Source organism: Glycine soja, chromosome 8 (assembly GCF_004193775.1).
Source record: "Glycine soja cultivar W05 chromosome 8, ASM419377v2, whole genome shotgun sequence".
NCBI classification, from domain to species: Eukaryota; Viridiplantae; Streptophyta; class Magnoliopsida; order Fabales; family Fabaceae; genus Glycine; species Glycine soja.
The window spans coordinates 42627095-42653405 of record NC_041009.1 but is presented as its reverse complement, the minus strand read 5'-3'; the positions used below and the strand labels follow the sequence as shown (position 1 = coordinate 42653405).

The 26311-nt window shown below is 32.4% G+C and overlaps 2 protein-coding genes across 3 annotated transcripts; one reads left to right on the top strand and one right to left on the bottom strand.

Annotated features, from left to right (window-relative positions):
- Nucleotides 1-3070: 3070 nt before the first annotated feature.
- LOC114423325 (transmembrane protein 56-B-like) lies at nt 3071-15267 on the top strand. 2 transcript variants are annotated; one of them, XM_028390034.1, is made up of 10 exons: nt 3071-3297; nt 3541-3660; nt 10774-10967; nt 11083-11171; nt 11258-11396; nt 13294-13368; nt 13526-13647; nt 13724-13799; nt 14088-14147; nt 14932-15267. In XM_028390034.1, the coding sequence occupies exons 3-10, from the start codon at nt 10833-10835 to the stop codon at nt 15058-15060; spliced, it is 825 nt and encodes a 274-aa protein (XP_028245835.1). In that variant the 5' UTR covers nt 3071-3297; nt 3541-3660; nt 10774-10832; the 3' UTR covers nt 15061-15267. The 2 variants fall into 2 exon arrangements, with proteins under 2 accessions (XP_028245835.1, XP_028245836.1); XM_028390035.1 differs by lacking the exon at nt 3541-3660.
- A 4543-nt stretch (nt 15268-19810) lies between these two features.
- LOC114424495 (probable transcription factor KAN4) lies at nt 19811-24482 on the bottom strand. The gene is made up of 5 exons (XM_028391355.1): nt 24166-24482; nt 23661-23737; nt 21802-21914; nt 20711-20849; nt 19811-20150 (listed from the first exon to the last, which is right to left on the bottom strand). Exons 1-5 carry the CDS (start codon nt 24287-24289, stop codon nt 19917-19919), a joined length of 687 nt encoding a protein of 228 aa, XP_028247156.1. The 5' UTR covers nt 24290-24482; the 3' UTR covers nt 19811-19916.
- Nucleotides 24483-26311: the final 1829 nt, after the last annotated feature.

The following is a 26311-nucleotide window of genomic DNA, read 5'->3' as shown; positions in this document are numbered from 1 at the left end:
TTTATCAATTTTATGTAGTTTCTGGTCTAGCTAGATGAATTAACCAGCAGGTACTATTGTCTGATTATTTTGCAATACTAATATTTTTATGCTACGCATGATGCATTTTTCTTTCCCATTTTACGTATGTCTGTATACTCACATACTGGAATAAGGTTTGTGTTGTTGTTTTAAGTACATGTGTTAAAAAACATTTGGTTGCTGATATTTTTTTTTACATGAGGCATTGAAAAGTTTTAGTTATGGATTTAATTGATATACACTAGCAATGTAAAATTTTTTGACAACGTCAACCAATCCCAAAATGTTACCATGAATTGTGACTGGTTGATGGTGTAAATTTTTTTACACCAATAGTGTGTATAAAAATCGAACTCGTTAGCTATTTACATTAATATCTGTGACACAAAAGGGATGGTGAAAATGTTGCTAATCAGTTAGTCCATTTTCTCATTACTTATGCGACAGTGTTTTACTGCAGCTGGTCTCACTTTTGGTTTTGCTCTGTTTGGTAGAGATATGCAGTTATGGAGCATGATAGGGAAGCATACAGCAGCAGGAGACAAAGAGCATGAAACAGGGGTGCATTCACAGGACACAGGGGTACAGTTAGCAGGAAAATCCAAGAGGGTCACCACAAGACCCTCTTACCTCAGATATTACATATGAAGCTTATTGTGAGAAAGGAAGCTATGAAGCTTATTGTGAGAAGTACTGTAGGAAGGGGACAACATGATCACAAATAGAATTAGCCAATAATTTAGAAAATATTCCCTGAACACAAAAGGATAATTTCTGTCAGTAGCAAAACTAGTATAAATAAAACAATTGTAAAATGATGAGATATGAACAAAATACAAATTTCCTTTCCTTCTGTCCCTTCTCTTTTCTTCTTCCTTGCATTCTGGAGGAGCGCGTTTTGTGTCTAACCGAGCAATAGAATCTTTCTTGATATGAATAAATATTTTTTTCCATTTGGGGAGGAGGCAATGGGAAGAAAATAAAGTTATTGGATGGAATACATGTCATGTTTCATTTTATTTTTTTACTAATAATTTTTCCTTTTTCTTTTTGGATTGCTTGTTTGTTGGCTTTGGGGGTTTTATTGAGGAATGTTGCTATGGTGGCATCTGGGTCCCAAAATGTAGACAAAACTATTTGTGTGTTTGGTCCCAAACTCTAGAATAATTATTTGCTCTTAATCTAAACTAAGCAAGTTATAACAATTCAGTAATCAGTCATTAATCTGAATCGTTAATTAAAATAATAATATATTCTATGGTTAAAAACAGTTGGTTCATATGTGAGGCACCTAATTTAATGTTTCGTCCAAGACAACGACCATTTGTAACTACAAGATGGATGCATTCAAAATTACAATTGGGTCACTCTCATAGTTACTATCCAACGATATATATAAACCAACTACGTGAATGCATGTAATGCCAAAGTGCAGGATCTTTTGATTAGTTTCCATAAAGGTGTAGTTCATTCACTGATAAACAGGGGTTATCTTTTCTCAGGCATCTAACTTTTTTACGATTATATACTATCAATATGCCAACTTTCATTCCTTGAGTTGTTTTGTTTTAATAAAAATTTTATTAAATTTATTGGTCTCTTAATTATATTTTAAGATTTAATTTGATTCAAGAAATAATTATACCTGTGAATCCTAAAATATAATTAAAAGACTAAATTAAATTTTTTAATAATTAAGGAATCAAATTAACACTAAAATATATTTAAGAGACTAATAGTATAATTAAATTTTTTATTATCAATAGGGTTTATCATCAAACCTTTTTTTTTTAAAACCTTTCTACTTTGCCACAGGAACTCAAATTATTGACTTGCCAACAACCTTGAACTTAATAGGACCCTCCAAAGGGAAGTGGATTCTTTTTTATGACATTTTCACAATAAGCTAGTAGGATGTTGTTATACATTTCTCAAAAATCTTATCAAACACACTCTTTTGTTGATAAAACATATTTTTATTAAAGTAAAATACTTATTGAGTTTTTAAGATGAAAAATGTTTATTCTCTTTAACTACAGCAATGGTAACAAATATTAAGAATTTTCAATTTGACAATATTATGAATTTGACAAATACAGTGTCTTAATTATGTGTGAGAATAGGTCAGGTCAGACTTTAAAAGATCTGAGTCTAGTCTTCAATGAATTTTTGAGACCTCAGACTGACCTATAACCTATCAAAGACTTTCATTTTGGTTTGGTCTGATCTTTTTAAAAACATAACCTGGCCTGATAGCCTTTTTTAAAAGCCTTCTTCGTATTGAATCTTTAATACTCTTTTGCTCGACTTAAAAAAAGGAAAAAGGAATAGGTAAGTCAGTAAAAACAACCAAGAATATAAAGGGACACATGACTCACATTGTAATTAAAGTATTACTTAATTATAAGAATGGAAGTTGTAAAGCAGTAATGTGTAATCAAAGTCTGCTAATTTCAAAAAAAATTAATTGTACCAAAAAAATAATACAATTATAAATTGGTATCCAAAAAATAATATATATATATATATATATATATATATATATATATATATATATATATATATATATATATATATATGTCAGCCTATCAGAGCTTAAAAGACTTTTTAATAAGCTTAAGCCTAGTTTATCTAATTGGATAAGTTTTTAAAAAAGTTTGAGCCTAACCTTTTAATTAAATAAGTCATTACAAGTCAGACTTTATGTAGGTAGACGTCGATGTGACCTATTCTCACCCCTAATCTTATATGATTGTAAACCTTTTTTTTTTATAAAAATTGTTTTTATATTATTAAATAAGATAAATAGCTTATTTAATCCTCGAGCTATGCATTAATTTACCTAATCATAAGTCGTCCCAACATTTTTTTTTCTTTTTATTTTGCAAGTCAACAATTTTTATTTATAAATAAATATATAGATTCCAAGGCTGCTGCATCATGCATTCATCCTATCCCTATAACCTATCATTTGGGGAAAGGTCATTTTACTCTAAAATACTAAAATAGTAAAAATGAATAATTAGTGATTGACAAAAATAAAAAAATTTCCTTAATATCCTATTATTCTTGAAAAAAGGGGGAAAAACAACGGTTGGCGGTTTCGTAACGATTCTGTGGGTCATCTCAATCCGCTAACTTGATCATCTTCATTCTTCTAGGGTTTCTTGAATTCCCCCAAATCAATCAACCCGTTTCTGAATGAATCTCTGAACGACGCAGTATAGGATCGCGATTCTTCCATATTCCCTCCACTGCACCGCATCGTTCCACAGGGTACGGTGTTTTGATCCTCATTTCCAATGCTGAAATTTTAAATTTCCAGTTCTGTTGATTGGGACATTTAGATGATGCTAGTTGTTCTTATTTTTATAATTATTGTTCAATCATAAAAGGTTTTAAATTGGAGTGCAACATTGTTGTTTAAAAGGATTCATTGTCGAATTTGTTTTTGTTTTTACATTTTTAATAGTTGTAATAAGTCAATTTAAAATGCTAAACTTCCAAAAACTTGTTAAGCGTATTGGGAGGAGAGACTCTGCTAAAGATGACCAGCCAAGTTTCCAGCAGATATTAGTCATCAACAACGTCGATGTATATGAAAAAAGAAATCGGTGGATATTTCGCTCCAATAATAAGGTGGTGACACAAATTTATCCCCTCTTTTTTCCGGTTATTGTGGCTCTGTTATTTTGATTTGGCCGTTTTTTTTTTCTTTTCTAATAATCAGCTCTGCAGACTTTACTGGTATGCAGATTGCAGAAGACAAGCTTGATTCATTTCTGGGCATAGTAGCTTGATTTTAATTATTTAGTTTTATTATCCATAATAATTCCCATCGTTTATAAACTGTGTTCATATATTAGAGTCTCTTTTTCCTTCTAGCATCTCAAAATGAATAATTTATTATCTCGCAACACGATATTAACGGTTTTCCTTTGCTTGTGTCGGTTGGATGATCGGTGACATTACTGTTAGTTTGTTTTTGTTATTTATTTTTGCATTGCCAATCAGCTACATTTGGAAATTGGAATAGGTTTTTGAGCTTTTGGTAAAAGTTCGTTATGTACACACACAGAGGCAGGATCAAATAAAAGAAAAGATTGTTTTCATGGCTTCTCTTTGATGTGCTTCAGGGTGTTTTCTTCTTGGGAATCACCATGTTAAGCAGGCTGAGAGATATTTTAAAGCACTTTGACACCAATACTAATTTTTTGGGTTATGATATTCTGTGTTGTTTTCTATAACCAGGATACCTTATCCTGCTTTTTCTTTGCATACCTTATTTCCTCTGGAAAAACCATGTCGCCCCACCTTAAAAATTCATATATTTGTTAATTGAATTTTTCAATCAGTGGAAGAGCTAGACAATAATTTTGTTTTGTTTTGAGGAGACAATACCTTAAAAGTAAAGAATTAGAAAAATGTTTTCTCTGTAAACTTTCGTATTTTGAAAGAATAATGAGGTGGCTAGAGCTTCTCCATTTTTTAACTAAGCACCACTCTCTTGTTTTCAATTGTCTTTTTCCATGGATATGGGTAACTTTTATACAGCTTATTATTATCCTTAAATTCTATGTTGTGATGTTTTTTTTTTTTTGATCGGCAAATATATATATATATATAAAATAAAGGAAGTACCAGAGGTACTGATTATAATGTTAAGCTCCATAAAAATGGTTCCTCAAATCAGGTAGCATAAGTCTGATTGGGAACCAAACTATGGAAAAAATATACATGTGTTTTGATGCAAAAATGTAATCCCTACTGCTGCAAAAAACCTTGTCGTAGGTTACTCGACCATTGATTAAAATGCAATGTGAAATCCTTCTCCAAATTATGAAGCTAAGTCCACATTAGGAAAGTCGCGTCTTCAAACAGTTTGTTTCCATCAAAAGTTGCAGCGGAGAATAAGATTCGGTTTCTAAGCTGCCAAGTGGACCATGTTACAGCCAACCACCAAATTTGCCACCTCCTAGTCCTGATGCCTTCTACCTGTAGAAAGGAATACTGCATGAAGTGATGTTTTGTGCTCAATGGAGGGGCACCCTTCAAATTTATCCAAGACATTGTTTCCCATCATAAGGTTGGATCTTAATGCAGTGGATAAAAAGATGGGATGCATCCTCCTCCACCCTGCAAAAGGGGCATGTCATATCCAAAATCTGCACTTGTCTAGCCCTTAAATTTGATTTTGTAGGTAGTCTGTCCCAAAACAACCTCCATGCGAAAATCGCAATTTTACTAGGAATCTTGATTTTCCATAGCTCCTCAAAACATTCCTCAAGGCTCTCAACTGCTGCCTCCTCCCAAAACATTGAGTAAGCACTATGTGTAGAGTAGATACCCGACGGGTCTGCTGCCCATTCCCAGCTATTAGATCCATGATTATGGATAGATTTACCTTCAACTTCAGAAAGAAAAGAGATGGCCAATTCAATTTCACTGTCAAACAACGATCTTCTCCAGCTAAAATTCCACTCCCACCCAGAGTTGTTATGCTTCCCCAAGTGTCCAATGAGCTAGTGTTGTTGAGCAGAAATCATGTAAAGCCTAGGATACTTTTCAGCTAGTGATTGCTCATGACAAATCCACCTATCCTCCCAAAATTTTACCTTATCCCCTGCTTCTACCTTCCAATTGATTTCATGTTGTAGGATCTTACCATGGTGTGACTGATGAATAGCTCTTTTTAAATCCCTCCACCACATTGACTGTAGATTTGAGCTTCCTTCTTCAGTTAGACCCCTCCAACCCTCATATTTAGCCTCCAAAACTGCAACCCGAAGAGCCCCTTGTTGGTGCATAAGATTCCACATCCATTTACCAAGGAGGGCCAAATTAAAAGTATTGATATCTTTAATGCCTAAACCCCCTTTGTCTTTGGGTAGACATACTGTCTTCCATGAGATCCATGCAATCTTTTTGCTGTCATGTCCCCCTCCCCAAAGAAATCTTTGCTGTATTTTGATTAACTTGTTGATCACAGTTTGTGGTACCCTGGAAAAGGAAAAATAATAAATAGGAAGTGATGTAAGTACTGATTGAATAAGAGCCACTCTCCCCCCAAAAGAGATATATCTCTGCTTCCACCTAGCTAATCTTCTCTCACATTTTTGGATAATGGGTTCCCACACACAAGCTCGCCTCGGATTGGCCCTTATGGGAATGCCGAGATAAACAAAAGGAAGAACCAGCTAACTGCAATTCAAATAATTAGCTGCCATTTGCTTCCACTGATCATTCATACCAAAAGCGCCGAAGCAACTCTTAGCAAAATTGATTTTTAAACCAGACACCAATTCGAAAGTTCTTAGGATAGCTTTGATAGCTTTTACATTATCCATAGAAGCCTCACCAAAAAAGATCGTGTCATCCGCATATTGCAATATGCTAATACAAACATCATTACATCCAACACGGAAACCTTTGTACAGATTTGCTCCCATAGCTGTCCTCATCAAACCATTCAAGGCTTCAACTACGACATTGAATAAAAATGGAGCTAAAGGGTCCTCTTGTCTAAGACCCCTTTGAGGTATGAACTCCGTTGTGGGGCTGCCATTTACCAAGACTGAAATTGAGACAGAATTCAAACACCCTTCCATCCACCTTATCCATTTAGAACTAAAGCCTGTTCTCTTCAACATATATAACAGAAAATCCCACGACACCGAGTCATATGCCTTTTCATAGTCAACTTTGAAAATAAGGCAAGATTTAGTGCTCCTTTTAGCTTCGTCAATCACTTCATTAGCTATAAGTACACTTTGAAGTAAATGTCTTCCTTCAATGAAAGCTGATTGGGCTTCATTAATGATGGTGGGCAGCACTCTCTTCATTCTCTTAGCTAATAGCTTCGCCACAATCTTATACATACAGCCTATAAGAGATATAGGTCTATAATCGTTCAAATACTGGGGGTCAGCCACCTTTGGAATTAAGGCTAGGAAGGATGCATTGCATCCCCTAGGAAAAACACTATTAGCATAAAATTCATCTAAAAAATGGAGGACATCAGGCTTGATTAGCTGCCAAAACTTCTTGATGAATTTGAAGTTAATCCCATCAGGCCCAGGGCTCTTGTCACTACCACAGTCCCATATTGCTTTCCTCACTTCCTCCTCCGAGAAAGGTGCCACTAGCATACTGTTTTGCTGTTGGGTGATGGTTTGAAAAGAAATGCCATCCAGTTTGGGCCTATGAAGGTCTGGTTCAATGAATCTTTGTGAAAAGAAAGCCCTAGCTTCCTCCCTCACTTTATGAGGCTCGACTGTCCATACTCCATCCACCAAAACCCCTTTTAAAGAATTGTTACTACGATTTGCATTTATCATCATATGAAAATACCAAGAATTGCAATCACCCTCCTTGATCCACCTTGATCTCGATTTTTGTCTCAACAAAGACTCATGAGCTTGGGCTGCTGCCCAAAGATCTTCCTGCAGCTGCTTTCTTTTCTGCTCTTCTAGTTGGGATAATTGTCTTTGGATTGTGTCTTCCTCCAACTTGTTTAATTCAGATTCAATCCTTTTTACCTTTGTAAAAGTATCTCCATAATGTTCTCTATTCCATCTCTTCAAGCTATGCTTTAGTTTCTTAAATTTTTCTTTAAGGATGTATCCTCCCCATCTTGATTGCTGATTGGATGTCCAGCTATGATGAACAGTTTCCTTGAATGATCTATCAAGTAGCCAGCAGTCCATAATTCTAAAAGGTTTTGGGCCCCAATCAATCTCCTTAGAACGAAGCACAATTGGGCAGTGATCCGAAAAATTCCTTGCAAGTGTAGCTTGAATGCTGCTGGGCCATCTAAGCAGCCAATCATGGGAAACTAAAAACCTGTCAAGTCTGCTTCTAGATGCGCCATTAGGTCTATACCAGGTAAACTTTCTGCCTAGCCAAGGAACCTCCAAAACCTCCAAATCATCTATCCACTCATTAAATTCTTCGATACGGCTGTCCTCGGGCAAGCTTTGGACATTGGTAAACCTTTCATCAGGGCTTCTTATGGAGTTAAAATCTCTCAAAATACACCACAGCCCCCCATCCATAGAATGTCTTAACTGTTTTACTGTGTCCCACAAAATTCTTTTATTGTGTATGTCACATGGAGAATAAATAGTAACAAGGGTGACCAGTTGTGCTTCTTGGACCCATTCCCCAACCATTAAAATAAAGCCATTACCAGTGATTTTCCTCTGTAGTCTGAATGATTTATCACTCCACAAACATAGTATGCCACCTGCTAAACTGATAGCTGGCAGCATTTCCCAACTTACCTCTACATGTCCCCATAAAGCCTGACACATAGCTTTATCCACCATTTCTTTCTTTGTCTCTTGAAGACAAATTATATCCACACCCTCCTGCTTGATCAGTCTCCTAATTGCTCCCCATTTTACACCCCTTCCTACGCCTCTAACATTATAGGAAATTATATTCATTGATTCCTGTTGCTGTCAGCCCTTCTATTTGCTTCTACCCTGTCCCTTTCCTCCATTTGCCGGAATTTTTGAATGACTGCCTTCTTGCTTCCTTCTCCAGTGAGGCCCAATTGTTTGGCCATACTCCATATCTGACTTGCCTCAATAGTGTACTGATTATCCAAGACTGGGATTGCCTTTGTAACTCCATTGCTGAGCTGTTGCTGCAAGGAAAGATCCCGAATGTCATTGTGTGTTTCCCCTGGCTGTGTCAAAGTGTTTGTGTGTTGTTGTTGTGAGTCTCCATTGTGTGATGCAGATCCTGAATTAGAGGGAAGAAAGCCCAAATCTGATTTCTTTTGGCACCTCCTCTGCCGAGAATAAACCTGCCTTGAATTCCCACCCCCCCTGCTTGTGGGTTAAAGCCCAATTTGGAGTTTTTGTCTTTGGGGGTATAATTGGAAATATGCTCATCCTGATGTGTTATACGTGGTGCTTCTTCAGATACATGTCCCTCCAACTCCTTATATTTAAAATTGCCACGTGTATCCAAGCTATCCTTAGCCAGGACCACATCATTAGCTTCTGCACCAAAATCCTTTTGACCCTCTGCCAGCCCGCTATGCCCCCTGTTACCTTCATTGTTGTTTTGGTGATAATCCTGTGACACTGCATCCCTGTTAGGTAGGCTGACCCATTGCCTCACCCCCTTTTTTGTGGCCGAAATGCAGGGATGTTACTTGATTATCTCCATTGACCCGAAGATTATTATCCAGTGAGTCGCAGCAGTCGTTATGACCAGAGGATAAAAGGACTGTCCCCTGGTCTTCGGCGCCGGCCAAGGCCATTGCGTCGTCGCCATGACATGCGGAACGCGATTCCAACTCCAATAGGTATGGCCGGGGTGGCGACCCCTGGTCTTCGACGCCGCCAAGATTCTTAGAGATGACTCCGTGGAGATCACTGCACGATTCCAACTCTGGCAAATGTGGGACGTTTTCCGCGAGGTCCCAGTTGATGTGCGAGGAGCTGTCAAGGAAGCTATCATCGGAGTTAATCTCCTCCGATGACCCTCCGACACTTCTCCTTCTCCGAAGACAGTCTGAATAGCCACCGCAACACTCCTCGACGATGTGAACCATGAACTTCTCGTCTCCGACCATTACCTCCACCGTGTGTTGAATTAATGGCCGCCAGGGAGTCCTAATGAGGACCCGCGCTCTATCCAATCTTCTTTTCTCCTCCATTGAATCGTCCAAATCCACCAGCTCTCCCATAACGGCTACAATCTGGTTAATGTATTTTGGGTTCCATGCCTGGACAGGAATCCCCCAACATTGAATCCATGTAAGCCGACATCCTGCGCACAGACTTGGGCTCCACCTTTCAATAGAGGAGAATACCGTTATTCCTCCTGCTCTTCCTCCACTCATGAGTTGGTGCGCTTCATTTTCAGTGAGACCTTGCAAGAGGACTTGATCGTCACCCATGTATCTAGGAGTTACATCCATTCCAGTCTCCCAGAGAAGCTCGTCCTCCAATCGTTCAAACAAAGCTTGGTTTTTGAGGGGCCCTATCCACGCTTCCTTCAGCCACGAGGTATCTTCTGGTTTAACTTCAATGTGAACCGAGGATGAAGAGGTTTTATGGTTGATGGGGGTGTTTGATGTTATCTGATATCCCGACCGTCTGATGTTTCTTGTCAGCGCATTTGCGTATGATGTTGGCTTCGTGTGGTGGGTTCGAACCTCAGCTCCTTGCTTTCTGTCCGTGCACGGCCTTGTTTGGGTTGTTCCCGCTGCCTCCCTCTGCACCTCCCTTCCATACTTTGGGAGGTTGACGAACAATTTCAACCCCCCTATGACAATCCTGTCTAGCTGCCTCGCCAGATAAGGGATATCTTGTACCCCTTTGAACCTAACAAAGCCATACCTTCTCCTCGTGAAGTTTCTTCTGTTTGGGATGAAGATTTCCCTAACGTCCCCCCATTTCTTGAAATGGTACCAGAGCTCTTTCTCTGTGATGTCGTCGACGAAACGAGAGAAATAGAAGGATGTAATATCCTTATGATCTCTCCAGTTAGTCACCGTGTGTTTCAGCTTAGCTCTTCCTATGTTTCCGGCATAATGCCGTCGGGATGCCTCCCCGAAGCTTGCTCTATCACGCCATACTCTCTTACCTCTCAGTCTATCTCTCCCCCACCCTGTGTTTCTCTCTCTACTCATTTTTTTTTTTTGTGTCAGCCACAGTAGCAATTCTAAGTTGTGATGTATCCTATTGGGTTTAAATTTTCTTAATATTTTGTCTTCAAACTGTATTTGTTCAGGTAATAGGTGACTGGAGGTGGAAATCAAGAGATTTCTCAATCAAAAGGGTAGTGTTGCAATGTTGGCTTCTGAAGATATTTTGTCATTCAAATCTTACCAGAACCGGGCTAATTTGTTTGTCAAGGAATATTTACTAGCCGACTCTCTGATTCCATATACTTCTGTTATTAGTGGCATGTTAGCTTGCAAGATGGTATCTAGATTGCAATATGTTGTCATTCTATATTTTTCTTCAAGAATGTCATATAAGACACATTAAATTTATTGTGATTTCATTTTCTTTAATTATTTCCTGTCCTGTTTTTCAGGTCTATGAGCTTACTCAGCATATTGGTTCTAATTACTTTAAGATCTATTCCAACTTCTCCAAAATCCAACGTATTGAGTGGAACAACCGGTGACTGGATCTTTCTATTGAGTAGAAAAACATATCTTTTGTTGCTCATGATACACTATGTTTATAGACTTTCATTCTTTGTGCAGTGCTATATCAACTATACATGCCATTTTCATAACATCTATGTCGTTGTACATGGTGTTTTGCTCAAATCTATTTTCTGACTACCAGTCTACTGAACTTATTACTGAGCGAAGCTCTTCATTGTCAACTTTTGCACTGGGGGTAAGAATAATCTAGATGTTTTTTCCCTATTGTTTGTATTTTCTCTTCCTTTGAAATAATGCCATTACTATTGTGGTATCTGAAATGAACCATATACAAGGGGTTGAGTAGTTTCTAGTTCAAATGCAATTTCCAGAGCATGTGATAGTAAATGCTGTGTTTAGAAATTATATATATATTTTTTATGTGCATCAGATCATTTCAAGTGAATTTTGTATGTACAAGTATTAGAGTTCGTGGCAGCAAGAAATTTTGCTTTTGGTTGAGTTTCTAGGTTACAGAATTAGTAAAGTGAAAAGCAGACAAGTTACTGACTTCTGTTTATGCCAAAAAAAAGAACTAGACTTGATGAATATAAAATACAGCTTGATTGTGAAAGTAAAAGAAAAATCTGTGTAGCCGATAAAGAAGGATCTCTTAAGATTAATGGTAGATTGTCTATTAAATCTCTGCAATTCACAACTACAATTCTGATTTGAGATAAAGTATGTATATGGTCTTGAAGTTAGGTTACTTTGTATTATTCTATATGACAAGCAGCCTTGTAGATAATTAGCATCACCTTGATCACCATTTTTTTTCATGGAAATTTAAACTGTTGTGTCTAGCATTTTGATTAGTAGTAACTGATGAGTGGAGTTTCAAATATTGTAAAATGACATGTTGGGATTGGGAGAAAAAAACAAAAGCATCACATAACGAGAAAATAAACAAGTTGTATTTAAGCACTGACCAAGGAATTAGAACATGCAAAACTATAAAATAATGCATATTGCATCATTGAAGCAACAATTAAGCACACTTTGTTTATTAAGTTTCCCAAAATTTATAGAACCGTGGCAGGAATGCTGTATTTGATTGCTAAAGTTTTTTGTGGATTTGGACTTGCTATGATAGATATACCCTCTCCAACTCTTCCTGTGATGGGGTTTGGGACTTGCATATATATGAAATTAGGCAAAAATCTTGTTAATTTGGACAAACATAACATGAAATTTGGAGTCCTCTTCTTACATTTTCTATTTGACATTCAATGAACATTGTCAAAGAATGTCTTTTAAGCATATTAAACTGATACTGATGGTATCTCCAATAAATACCTATAGGAGGAGGAATAGGTTGGCAGCAAGGAATCAATGGGACATTATTCAATGTAACTGCACAAAACTAACTATAGTTATTTACGTAACAAACTAGAGGGGAGGTTGTTATAAAAAGGGAGGGAGGGAAACCATGAGAGAAGAGTTTTGGGAACTCATTGGCGGGGCAGAGGTTCATGTCTCTCAATTGCCTGGAAGGTTACTATCTTGAGAATTGTACCCTGTTGGGTCTCTATTCTGTATCACATTGATATTATGAGATGCAATTTCTGCAATATCATTTATATTGATTGCTAATTCTGCTGTCTTTACTCTCTTTACGTTATTTGTCTTTTGCGTCTCTTAAATCACATCACATGGTTTTAGATGGTTGGGATCTTGTGGAGCTTATTAATTTGTTGAGCTTGTTCTTTTATAAGACGCCTTCGAGTTTTTCTTTTTTAATTGTTATGGTGACTAGATTTAAGAGTTTTGTCAAATCCTCAAAGACTTATCCTTCTATTAATATACAGTGCTGTCTTTTCCATAATCTGTTTTGTGATTGAAACAATGTCCTAGCCACATTTTGACGTAATAGCTCTTAAGATTTTCTTGATGTTTGTATTCTGCTAGCATTTCCTTTTTCAGGAATTCATTTTATTTCTTTTTTACTTGTAATGATTCAAATCAACTTTGGGAATTGTTATCATCTTCATTGTCCTTATACATTCAACAACCATTTTCTGATCTGCTTTCTGCATCACTTTGTTTTATCAGTTGAAGTCTTTATTTCTTGTGTTTGATATTTATTGTGACAGGTTTCTGTTGGTTACTTCATTGCTGATCTAGGGACAATATTATGGTTTTTTCCTGCTCTTGGTGGATATGAGTATGTAAGGATAATATTTTTTTAACTTGCATAGTTTAAGCCAACCTTTCATGTGAAGTTAAACTCTCTTAATCAATTTTAAGAAATTTCACTTGATAGAAACCCAGCTGGAGATGATTATGGTCGGGATTTAACCTGACTTCATATTAACATTGGTTCAGGTGATTCATCATCTGTTTTCTTTGGTAGCAGTAGCATATGCAATGTTGACTGGGGAAGGACAGCTTTACACATTCATGGTCCTGATCTCTGAGACAACTACTCCAGGGATCAATTTGAGATGGTAATCTTTCTCTTATAGTCGAATTCTACTATGTCATAGAATATTTTTCTTTGTTAATGTTGTGGTGTTTGTGAAGGTATCTTGATGTAGCTGGAATGAAAAAGTCCAAAGCTTATCTCATCAATGGGGTTGTAATATTTATTTCTTGGCTGGTGAGTCAATTGTTTGAAATACATACACACATATATAAAATAGAATGCACTCACAATGTAAAAGTTTTTATAATGTCATCCAATCATGGATTGTTTTCATATATGGTAAAATTGTTACTTTTTTAAACAATTATTTAATTACTTTAAAGTCAAATCGAAGGTGATTTCTAATTAGTTGATAGTGTAAGATATGTGTGTTTGTTCTTATTTTGAAATATCATATGTTGAATATATAGTATTCTCGTTTTTGTCATATTGGGTTTGCTTACCAGAATGGTCCATCTGCAGGTTGCCAGAATACTTCTGTTCATATACATGTTTTACCATGTCTACTTGCACTTTGATGAGGTAATAACTATTCGCACCCTGAATTGATAAGTTGTCCATTGCGTAGTGCCTTGTAGGTAGCAGATTTTGACATTCAGTTCTTGGCCTTTAATGACTCAAAAGATGTCTGCACATTATTCTCTTGGATGATAAATGGCCTAGATCATGGATCTACCTATTTCTTCTTATCAGCTAAAATTTGAATTTATGCTTGTCATTTGGGGAGCAGTAGGGTTGTTTGTGGTGCAAGGATTGATATATGTACTATGGTTGTACTGTCTATAGACACGTGTACAAGCATACCACAATCACTATCTCTACATAATAACTGATGAGGCCAAAATTTGGCAAAATTTGGTGAAGTTGGTCTAATGAATTTAGATTTAGGACCTATTTGGATAAACTTTTCTAGAAAGAAATTTGGAAGAAAAAATAAAAATAAAAAGGAAAAAAAACTTTTTTTATAAGCTATAATTAGCTTATGCAGAAGTTAAAAATCAGTTTTTAGATAAGTTAATATGATTAAACTTCTACATATTAGTTTTATGCATAAGCTAATTTTTATTTATGGAGTTTTTTTTCTTCTTATTTTCTTCTTCTATAAGTACTTCTGGAGAAGTTTATCTAAATAAGCCCTTATTGGCACCTTGTTGGATAACTTATTTGTCACTCAAGACAGGTGCCAGCAATTTCTTTATAACGTGTGGTAATTTAGCTGTTGGGTAATTTTTTTTATCTTATTTCTGGTAAATGATGTGGTTGAGAAAGGTAAAGGATCACATAGCTTTGTTGAATTATTTAACAGGTTGAGAAGATGCACACCTTTGGGCAGATATTAGTTATTGTTGTGCCATTGGTGCTATCAGTTATGAACTTGGTTTGGTTTGCTAAGATTATCAAAGGCTTGAGGAAGACATTGGCAAAGAGGCAGTAAATAATTCTGCATAGTGAAACCTTTTTGAAGAAAATGTATAGGTTACCCCTACCCATGTCGATATCAACCTCACCTAGTTCCACGTGAATCTGAATTTTTTTGTATAATTTTTTCTTTTTTAATGCTTATATATATAAACACGAGAGAAGATTTACTTACTCCATAGTATAAGGCTCGCACTTAATTAGTACTTATTATTAATTTTAATTTTATCTAAATAGCTTTAGATCATACTCCTGAACTTAAACATAAGTAAAATTAAACTATTCTTATGCTCATTAAAATGGTTTTTTCTTAAAAAAAGATAATTATTTTTTACAAAACTTAAAAGGTAGTTGATATCATTTAATCCTATTATTTGCTTTTAAGAATTAATCATTTTTCTTAAAATGTCGTTCATTAGAAATAAAATTTTAAATAATTGAAGGATATTTTTGAGATAATATGGTGAAATAAGGTGAAAGTAGTCAATATTTGCTTATATTTGATTCTAATTTTTGTTGTTGTTTATATTTAAGTCGAACGGAAGTATTAATGAAGAGAGAAAATAATGTACTTTTTTTATTGAAAATGAAATAGATTAAAAATATATTATTAATTTGAGAGAGATTATAATTATTGACTCCAATGATTAATTTAAAATATTATTACTAAATTGAAATTTTAATTTTTAATCTAGTTATTATTTTTTCTTAAAAATAAATTAGCAAATGATTTGTTTTAACGAGTTTTAAAAACTTTGAAGTTGGCCTAGAGGCAGGTTTGGATACTGTGCACGAGGTTCAGGTTTCAAACCTTAGCTTGTTGCTGCTATTAGGCACTAAAAAATATTTAAATGCATTTTTTCATTAATAAATTTAGGTATATTATCATATAGGGTGTGAGGTGCAACTTAGTTAGCATTCTAGCTACTTGCTATTGTGATGCCTTTTGCATACCTTTTCAAAAATAGTTTTAATTATTTTAGCAATGTCTAAAATATGCTACATTTATTGAAATTTTATGGAACTTGGAATCTTGATTGATGATATGATAATTGATTGATTGACATGCTTTACTAATGTTGAAAGCTCCCTATTAATGAAGTGTAATTGTTAAGAAATATTCGAAGTTTTGATTTTGGGTTTGAAAATCATTGAAAGTAGGAAGTTTGGAGAATAATAAAATGTTTCTTTTTTTTTTTTTTGCATACTTTGTCTGTGTAATTTGCCTAGCAAGTTATCAGTCTTGCTGTATACAAAGAGAAAAAGAGAAGTCTCAGTGAGTATTTTCGCTGAGCGAATTCCTGAGTTCATTGAGCAAAAATATTTGTGACCATTCTAACTGAGCAAATTTCCTAAAATGCCCTACAAGCTAATTTTAGAGTGAGAATTATGAGAGGTTATCTTCATGAAAGTTGTAACCCTTTATGTTGGCTATAGTTATTGGCTTTGGTTTCAATAAAAAAAAAAGTGCAAACTCTAGATATTATCAAATAAGTGAGCTAAGATCAAACTGTCAAGATTTAGTAAAAGTGTCACATTGTTTATAATTTAGGCTTTGTATACTTCAAAAGCAAGTATTGGTGTAAACATAAAAGTTGTAGATAATCTTATTATCTTTCATACGGAAGAATCAACTTAATTGAGTTGGTATGACTCTATATATTATAATTACAACCCACATAGGTCATAGACACATAATGAAAAATGAAGGGGATTGTAACCCAAAAACATAGGAAATAGCATGCCAACCATAAAGATCAACTGGATAATTGTAATATTGGTATATAAACTAGTGTATATTCATGATATATTGCTTAGTTTATGACTAGTTCATTGTTGAGATTACTATATTATTGTTGAGATAACTATATTCTTGATGAGATTATTGTATTATTGTTGAGATGACTATTTCATTAATTGAGATTATTATATATATTATTAGATTGTCGATGTTATTATTGAATTACCTTAAAGTGAATGATATCCTTTTTTTGATAATATAATTTGAGATTAAGTAATATGATATTGTGAATGTACCGTTGATGTTAGAAATAACTTTGAAACATTAAATGATTCAACTTTAGTTTTGAAAATTTGAAAATCGATAGCTTGGGGAAGGAGAATTTCACTAGGAGAAATTATAATTTGTTGAGTGATTTGGGGTCTCTCGCTTACTAAATATTTCTCCAAATATACTCATATGTTTTAAAACACCGATGGCTTTTTGAAGTTGTGAAAGTGTTTCATAAATTTGAAGTGAATTTATAAATGTATAAGGGAGAAATTTATGAAAAGATTTAATTAAATGGATTGTTATTGCTGAAGATTGAATCCTTTAGATAGGCCATATTGTGATAGCATGTATTAAAATGTCGTATTTCAAACCTCAAAGGAAACCAAGTATAACATGATTAATGTTAGATGTTGTAAGGTGGATCCTTTTCTTGGGAACATTGTGGAGAGCCTTCAATGGCATGAAGACATAATCCTTCTTTTCTTTGATGTGTTTTATGTTTAGTGTTGATTAGCTTATGTGTTTAGGATGTGTTGCTGCAAAAACCAAACATGGTCAAAAAAACTAACAAAGGCTAAGTGGCCCTCGTAAGATGTTTCACATGTCTACCTGAAATGTACAACAAATAAGGACCTTGTCGTCTCTAGGATAAAACAACCCTCCAAGATTAGTCAAACCCTTTATGTGACAAAAGAGAGTCCCACAAACTTACATCCATACAATACTCAAAATTGCTGAGAGAGTTGAAACTTGAAAGAACACAATTTTTATTTTTAAACTTTTGTATCTTCTTCAGCAGTTTTTTCCTTTTGTATATATAGTCACATATCATTGCACATGATTATAAAAGATTTGAATATGTTTTCCATACATGTAAAATAGTCCATTTTAGTTTTACTACCTAAAATATTTTTTATTTTATTACCTGATATTTTTTATGTTAAATTTTAATATTCATAGTCAATAAGAATTTGTTAAGTGATGATATAACATGCTAATAGAGTATCATGTTATTGGTTAACAAATAATATGGTAGCTTAACGTATAGAGTATCATGTTATCACTTAACATATCATCACTAATGACATATACTAAAATCGAACATAAAAAATATCAGGTAGTAAAATAAAAATAAAAGGATAGTTTAAATAGTGAAACTCAAATGAGCTATTTTATATGTATAAAAAAATACATTTAAGGATGTGTTTAATTCACTAAAACATAAGGGACTGAACAACACAAAAATATTTGTCAAACTTTGTTGCGTGTCTAACAAAAGTAAAAATATAATATTATCCTTATTTTTTGACTTTTTATTATCTCACACTTTTTTTCTTTTTCCATGTGCCTCCTTCTCTAAACTCTCCAAACATCATACATTGACCACTGGCGAGGGCCGCCAGCATGGGCACCTTAGCCGCCAACGAAGACAGTATGGACGGTTGTTGTTCCCTTTTTGCTCATTATTTCTTCATTTTTATTGTTAGTTTATTCAAATATTTCAATCGTCATCTTCTTCCTTCTCGCTATGTTTTTTTTCTTTTGGCCAACTCCAGCTAGGTTGTGTCATGTAGTCGTGCCACCATCAGGCCTTGCACTCGGTGGTGTCAAGGGTCGCGCCTCCTTCGTGGAGGTGTCTCTCCTTAGTTGCGTCATCAAGGTGCTGCTAATGCACCTAGGATTTTATATATAGTAAAATTTATATTATTTTATCTAGTACATAAACACATCAAACAAGATCCAACACGAAATTACTTATACAGTGCATCGACCATCAAATAACATATAATATAAAAAATTATCTTATGATTCAACTACTTGTCCAATGTTATTCTTTATGTCCTGCCTTTTTTAGTAAATCAAATGTATCCTAAGTCTTTTTAAAACCAAATTCAAGTGTTAATGATAAAAATGTTAACATGTATATTTGAAAGTCCCATTCAAACCACATAAAACTATTTTAGTGTGTGCATCGTAGGTAATAAATATATATTTTATACAATTGTAATTTATAATTTATAATAAATCAATAAAATTTTCTAAATATATAAGATATATTATAATTAAAATCTGGAATAAATAAATGTTTTTTAATATAAATTATATTTAAAATTTGTGATAAATATTTTATACTATGATATATTTATATTTTTAATAATTTATTTATAGATATTCAAATTCAAGTTAATTAGAACTAACGGTATTAAACATGATAGATTAAAAAAGATAAAAGTTAAGTTAAACTGTTTAATTAAGTTTCACACAGCTCGAAAAGTATTATCTAATTGAGAGAGAGGAAAAAGTGTTATTTATAAGCGATTTTGCCATAATTATTACAGTTATGGTTAAGATAGGTTAGGTGTGGTAAGTCCTTTCGTATCCTCTAACTATCTTTATTTCCTTATGTACTCTCATTTTATTTTTTTGAACCTTATGTACTCTCATTGGTACTACTGGTACCTCATGTTATAAAATCTTTTTTGTTTTCTGATTAAGAAAAAAAATAAAGACTAGTTGTATACTTGTATCTATGATCAAGTCGTTGAGCTCTGTGAAACTTTAAGCGAAAACTTCAATTTGAGTTCATGCAGGATACCTTAAGGCAACTTCAAGCAAAAATTTTGGTTGTTCAGATCTAATCTTAAATCTAAACAACCAAAACTCATTAAATACGAAGAGAAGATAACTCTATAAAAACAATATTATGCAACTTAAATAGAAGACTACTTAAAGCCTTAAACCATTTTAACTATTAGAGATTATAGAATAATTCATTAAAGCTTTAATTTTATAAATCTTTGCCAAAACCCTAAATCTATGATAAATATTGCGTACGTGGTTACAGAAATGATACATATTCATATTGTTAGGTCTAAATTTATATAATTGCTCCCATGAGATTGTACAGAATTAGAATCGATAACATGATTATCTGCTGTATTTGGTGAAGAAAAACGCATTCTCTCTTGATCACCGTCCATTGTTGGAATTGGTGAAGAGCCGAAAGAGAGTGAGAGATCAAGAAATTTCATTGTCCTACTCTTTTCTTCATTTGACGATTCACTAAATAAGCATGCACTTGACTCGGGTTCCTGCAAAATAGTATGATAAATATATTTAATATCATAAAAAAAGAGTTGAGGAAGTTTATTCACTATTCAATGTGCCATCGATAATAATATTAAATGATTTCATTAAACTTATTAGTACAAACGAAAGCTATGTCATTAATTAAACTGAAGAAATATCAATCAAAAAAATATCAATGTATTTTCTTTCTTATTATTTTTCTCTTACAAGTGCATGTTTGTAATACAATTATCAATACCTTAGAATACTCGGTGTACTCCCTTAATTCATTTTTTTCTGATGAAAATTATTTTCATTCTTACTTTTATAAATTATTACAAGAATAATAATTTATTTTCACCTTAATTATTTTCAATATTAGAGAAAAAAGCAATGAAAATAAAAGTAACTTGATGTTTTTTGGTATATAAAGTCAACAAATAGAAACAACGTTTTGCAACCCAAACATGCTGAAGGTTTTCTAAACAAATGGCTCAATGCTTTAAAACTTGAAAAGTTTGAATCTCTATAGTAATGAAATAGCTTGACATGTAGTATATCAAATAGTAAATTAAAATAGTACCTGATTTAGATCATAATCAGTTTCACTGGTCTGCGAAAGTCCTTTATTTTCTAGCGGGTGAATTTCTTGATTGACAATCCCCGTATCATATTTTGATGCCTTTAATTTAAATTTTGTTCCTTGTGATCTGAAGATTATGCTGAAAGAGGATGTAAAAGAATTAACGATCACAATTAGTGACATGCATTTAAAAAAGAGAGTGATAAAGCAGTAATACTTTCAGAAATATATGTATCTCATGTACAACTCTTATGACACATTTATTTTATCTGTAAAAATTAAAGATCGATATTTATAAATTTATAATAATTTTATGTGTTTTATTTAACTCCTTTGATTTATATGACACTTTTTTTATATCTAAATTTTAAGAAAAAATGATATTTTTACTGTGAATGCTTACAAAACATAAAACTAATAAGAGATAGAAATAATTGTATATAACATTAAATATAGTGTCACTGTTTGATGTTAAAATAATGAAATTAAAGTTAATTATTTTTCTTTTTTCTTTTAAACAAAACAACTGAAATAACATTTTGGTACTCATCTGGGAACATGGCATGTAGATCCTTTTTGGGGTAGTAGTCAAATATAGACATTATTACACAGGTTATTTTATGCCATTGGCTGTAATAGGGGAAAGTGATGAGAGTTTGGTAATTATGTCAGTTTGTGAATGGTTTTGTGTCAATGATTGACAGGTTGTTGTATGTCAATAGCCTGTCACTTAGGTTCTATATAAAACAACTGAAATATCATTCAATCATTAGAGTTAGGACCATTGCAATTTTAAATAAAAACGAATAATGTCCATGAATCCATCCCACCAATAGAGCGTTATAAGACCTAATGTTTTTTAACATATAAATTTAACGTTCAAGTAATTACTAGTTGAATCCATATAATAAATGTTTGTATTTCCAAAAAAATATTAATTAGTTTATATTGGATGATGAACACTATAATTATATATGTTTGTGTTTAAAAAAAGATTGTATATGATGTTGTAAAAGAAACTTCATATTTAATTTAAAGTTTTATCTACTACATTGACAAGGATTTATTTTTTATACGTTTGGACGGTTTACCTTTGGGATGAACAGTTGGAGCAGATTGGGTGATGATCCTTAACATGCACATTTTCTTCCATTTCCTGTTGCATTGATGTGAGAATCGTACCTCCCTTCATGTTCCTGTACATCTAAAACCCAAAATTTCTCTTGAATAAAGAAAATATCTAACCTTAAATTATTTTATTGAAAAATTTAGTAGAAGGGAAGGATATAATTAAGTAGACACAATTAGATATATATAATTCACCAGACAATTATAATATTTAGGAAGCAACCACAAGAAATTTGCATGTTTACCTATCATGTTTTTAGGAAACAACCACAAAATAAAATAAAATAAAATTCCAGTAGGTATAGCCGCATGCGCAATTATATTAAGAGTTTCATTTAGGGCAAAGTGGTGAAAGAATTGCATAGAAATATGTCTAATCAAGTTACAAATATTCTGTCAAAGCATGATCTGTCTCTTGTATATCAGAGGGTCGTAATTTCAATTTTGTGCCTTCTTTTCTCTCCTTAATTGTCATGATGACTGATGCACAAACTATTGTATTTTTTGGTAGCTATTAATAATTTTGTCTTTCTTCTTAGGGCCTAGGCCTTAGGCCCTTAGCCCCGATCTCCACCCCCCCCAAAAAGAAAGTTACAAATATACATACATTACAGTTTTTATATGTAGCATATTACAATATCATCTTTTTTTTTTACATGATGCAATATCATCGTATTCTCCTCCTCTTTTCATCTCACATAATTTGTACTCAATTTCTTTTAATAACATTACAAGTTAGAACGCATGGTTATAAATGCTAATATAATAATATTGCTAATTAAAGCCTAGTATGGTAGTACATTGAAACTAGAGATAGGTGTAGTGTAGAACCTATTTTCAAGCCTAATAAAGGCAAAAGAACTATTTCCCTTTCTTTAAAGCTTATACAGATATGCGCTTTGGGCATCTCAAAAAGCAAGGCTAGCTATACAATGCAACACAAACTTGTTTTCATGGATTTTGCTAAACAAGAGAGTTGAAGAGAAAAAGAGTTTCACGTCTTTAAAATTTATATATACACTTTTTCGTGAAGAGTATATGCACATGTACCTAACCCAGATTTATTATTATTTTTATAAGTTGCGCGTGCACAAAATACATTTTTAATACTAAAGCAATGCTTCGTTCATTCTTTTGATATGAGGAAGACGTATAACCTGAAGGGTGTAATGTAAATATAAAAAAACAAGAGATACTATTGATCATTTCTGAATTTCTTCACATAATGAGATAGGCAATATGCTATCTGCTTTCTACCAAGTAAATTAAAGTTACAACGTAAAAGTAATGAAAAAAAATTAGGAGCATAAAGAAGTGATCGAAGTTCTTCATGAACGTTGGTCGTAAGCTGAAAAGTAACGGAATATTATCATTTATGAATGTAACATATACATCGAGATATTGTGACAAATCTTGCTTTCCACAAACTACAGTATTTTCTTTTTGTTCTTTCAGCAATTATTGTTGGTACGGCAAAATATACCATGACGCGTATATTTTGTCTCATGCATTGATTGATCGATTTTGAAGAAATTAATATAGAAACAAGAAATAATTAGGATTTTTTTCTTTTCTTGTGGGGGATGAGAGAATAAATCTGAGAACAGGCCAAAAAATCTCATGTTAACTAGGTGTGAAAACAATAATATTTTCAAATCTTGGGGTTTTCTAACCCCCACCCTAAAAGTAACAAAAAAAAACAGGTTTCATTTTTTTAATTTTACTTATAAAAGAAAAACAAATAAAGCAACTGCTGCATAAGTAATATAAGTATCTTTAAATAAGAATTGAACCACATGGATAACTATATATATATATTTACCTGAAGATGGCTTTTAATGTGAGAGATCCTCAGTCCTTTCACATGCATCATATGCAGAATGCTCTTTGGGGTTGCCTCTGCAAAATCCAGTTTGCTAAATTGTTAGCAGAAACCTTAAAAATCCTTTTCCTTGTTGATGATTTTATATCACACTTACAAAGGAGAAAAAAGAAAAAGAGATGAATCAGTATAACTTAATCATCATTTGTGCAAGTTGTTTAGGCTATTAATAGTATTTTTCTGTTATTTTATTTTATTTTCTCCCCCTCTCTTCTCCTCATCTTCTCTTGGTCTTTGTGAAAGTGTATATATAAGAGGAGTAATTAGAAAAAAGAAACAACTGAAATTAAAGAAAAAGAAATTCCAAATAGAGATTAAGCTAGCTTAATTAACAAAGCATCAAGGAAATAAAATAAAAATGAAATTCTAGGATTGGACGACATGGATATGAACTGAAGAAATCAAATAGCTAACCCTAGATCATGCACATGAAGGAAAAACTCACTGTTTTTTCCGCCAAGACCTTCCACAACTTCAACAAAGTATTCATGGAGTTCAGGTGTCCACCGCAAGCGTGGATTTTCCGATTTGTGGTACTTCCGCGCGCAAGTTTTCTTAGAATTCTTCATTTTTCTTCGCTTTCACGTCGTGCAGAAATTAACAGCAAGAGAAGGCTCAATGAAAGAATATGTGTATAAATAAGACTTGTTATGTTTTACATCTAATATGAAAGCAGCAGCATCGACCATAGAATGTTTTCTTTGTGTCCAAGGTCAATGACTTTTTCATAAAAAAAGGATATTATTGTTAAAAACATATACTTTCCATATATATATATATATATATATATATATATATATATATATATATATATATATATATATATATATATATATCTTGTCTTCTTCTGTATTTGGGGAAAAATAAAAAATTCTTTTTTTTTTCCTTTTCCGTTGGATATATGTTGAACATTCCGTTTGATTTAGATTGTAATGTATAAAAATATTAATAAGAATAAAAAGAAGAAGAAGAAATGGATTCCGTCGAACTTTCATAAAGAAGGTGATCATCAATTGCTTCGAAAAAAAAACAAAAGAAATAATAAGTGAGTTCTTTGAATTTTAAATTGTTGCACTTATTTCTTGTCTTTAAATTATTTTTTATCAATATTTACGTGTGATCAATGTATGTGAATGAATAATAAATATCACACTTAAAAATTCCATCATATAAACGAAATCTCTATTGATTGGATAAATTTAAATTTCTTCATGCAGATTGATCTTTTTGTGCGTGAGACGACTAAGAACTTTTTTTATATTAGAAACTCAATTCATATTCCTATTTTTAATTTTAGCAGTGACATAGAAAATCAGGAGAGAAATGTAAAATAAGATCAATGATATAATAGAAAAAGATACAGAGGAGAAATGTTATATATATATATATATATATATATATATATATATATATATATATATATATATATATATATATATATATATATATATATATATATATAATAAAAAGGTGAAAAAATTAATAAATACTTCTAATAAATAATACAGAGACTTAAATATGTTATAGAAATATATTTAATTAAAAATAGAATAACTCCTTTCATATATACTGAGAACAATGTCATTTAATTCGGAAATTAAAGAAATGGTGGATTAGAGTGAATTACTCTTTTCTTTTTTAAGAGGTATTTAGTTTACACTATTTGCTTAATAAAAAGTAACGATTTTTTCTTATAAATGAAGATGGAGAAAGTAATAGAAAATGTGTTTAAAAGAATGGGTTGTTAGTATTTATTTTATTGGTAATATTTATTCATACCTGATAATTCAAACACCAAATAAATATTTTTTATTACTTCTTTTTATATTACATCTATTAAAAAATAAAATTAATAGAAAAATAATTTATATGTAATTTTGAAAAGATCCGTCACTAAAATTTAACATTCCCTCTATCCATTTTTATAAGATATTATTTTAAAATTTTCTTGTAATTTTTTATTCCATTAATTTTTCTATCAAAATAATTTTTTATAAGACTTTATTCTCTCTCATAAGAATTGAAAAAATGAAGAATTTATTTTTAAAAATTAAAATTTTAATGCTATTGTTATATCCCCATGTATTAGTTATCTAAGGATAATTTTAGAAAGTAATATAATTTTACAAAAATTTAATTTTAATAATTAAATTAATTAATATTTTAATATACGTGAATTAGTTGATGATACTTTAATTTTTTCCGTCTCTAACTATAAGATTTTTTAAATTTTTTTATAAGATTTTTTTTAAATTTTTAGATGTATTAATTATTTTTTCTTATATATTGTTATTTAATTATTTTCTCCAAAAATTAATAAGAAATAAATAATAAAATAAGAAACAAGAAAAAAATAATTTTAGAATCATAATATAAAATAATTAAAAATTTAATACAATAATTATTTTTCTTAAAGAACATAAATGATGTTATAATTAAGAATGGAAGAAGAAAAAAATATAATATATGAGATATAATTATGAATAAGCGACACTCTTAATAATTATATTATTTAAATATTTTAATTAATACTGTAGTTATTTTACAACAATTAACCCTCTTTGCGCACCTTTAAATTTCTCTCTGTCTCT

What these genes read in the sequence shown, in the direction of transcription:
- LOC114423325 (XM_028390035.1), top strand. Translation starts at nt 10,833, where the DNA reads ATGTTGGCTTCTGAAGATATTTTGTCATTCAAATCTTACCAGAACCGG. An exon ending in TGTCAACTTTTGCACTGGGG is followed by an intron (nt 11,397 to 13,293) that starts GTAAGAATAATC and finishes TTATTGTGACAG; the next exon opens with GTTTCTGTTGGTTACTTCAT. An exon ending in TAATATTTATTTCTTGGCTG is followed by an intron (nt 13,800 to 14,087) that starts GTGAGTCAATTG and finishes GTCCATCTGCAG; the next exon opens with GTTGCCAGAATACTTCTGTT.
- LOC114424495 (XM_028391355.1), bottom strand. Translation starts at nt 24,289, where the DNA reads ATGAAGAATTCTAAGAAAACTTGCGCGCGGAAGTACCACAAATCGGAA. An exon ending in AGGTCTTGGCGGAAAAAACA is followed by an intron (nt 23,738 to 24,165) that starts GTGAGTTTTTCC and finishes TGGATTTTGCAG; the next exon opens with AGGCAACCCCAAAGAGCATT. An exon ending in TCCAACTGTTCATCCCAAAG is followed by an intron (nt 20,850 to 21,801) that starts GTAAACCGTCCA and finishes ATCCTCTTTCAG; the next exon opens with CATAATCTTCAGATCACAAG.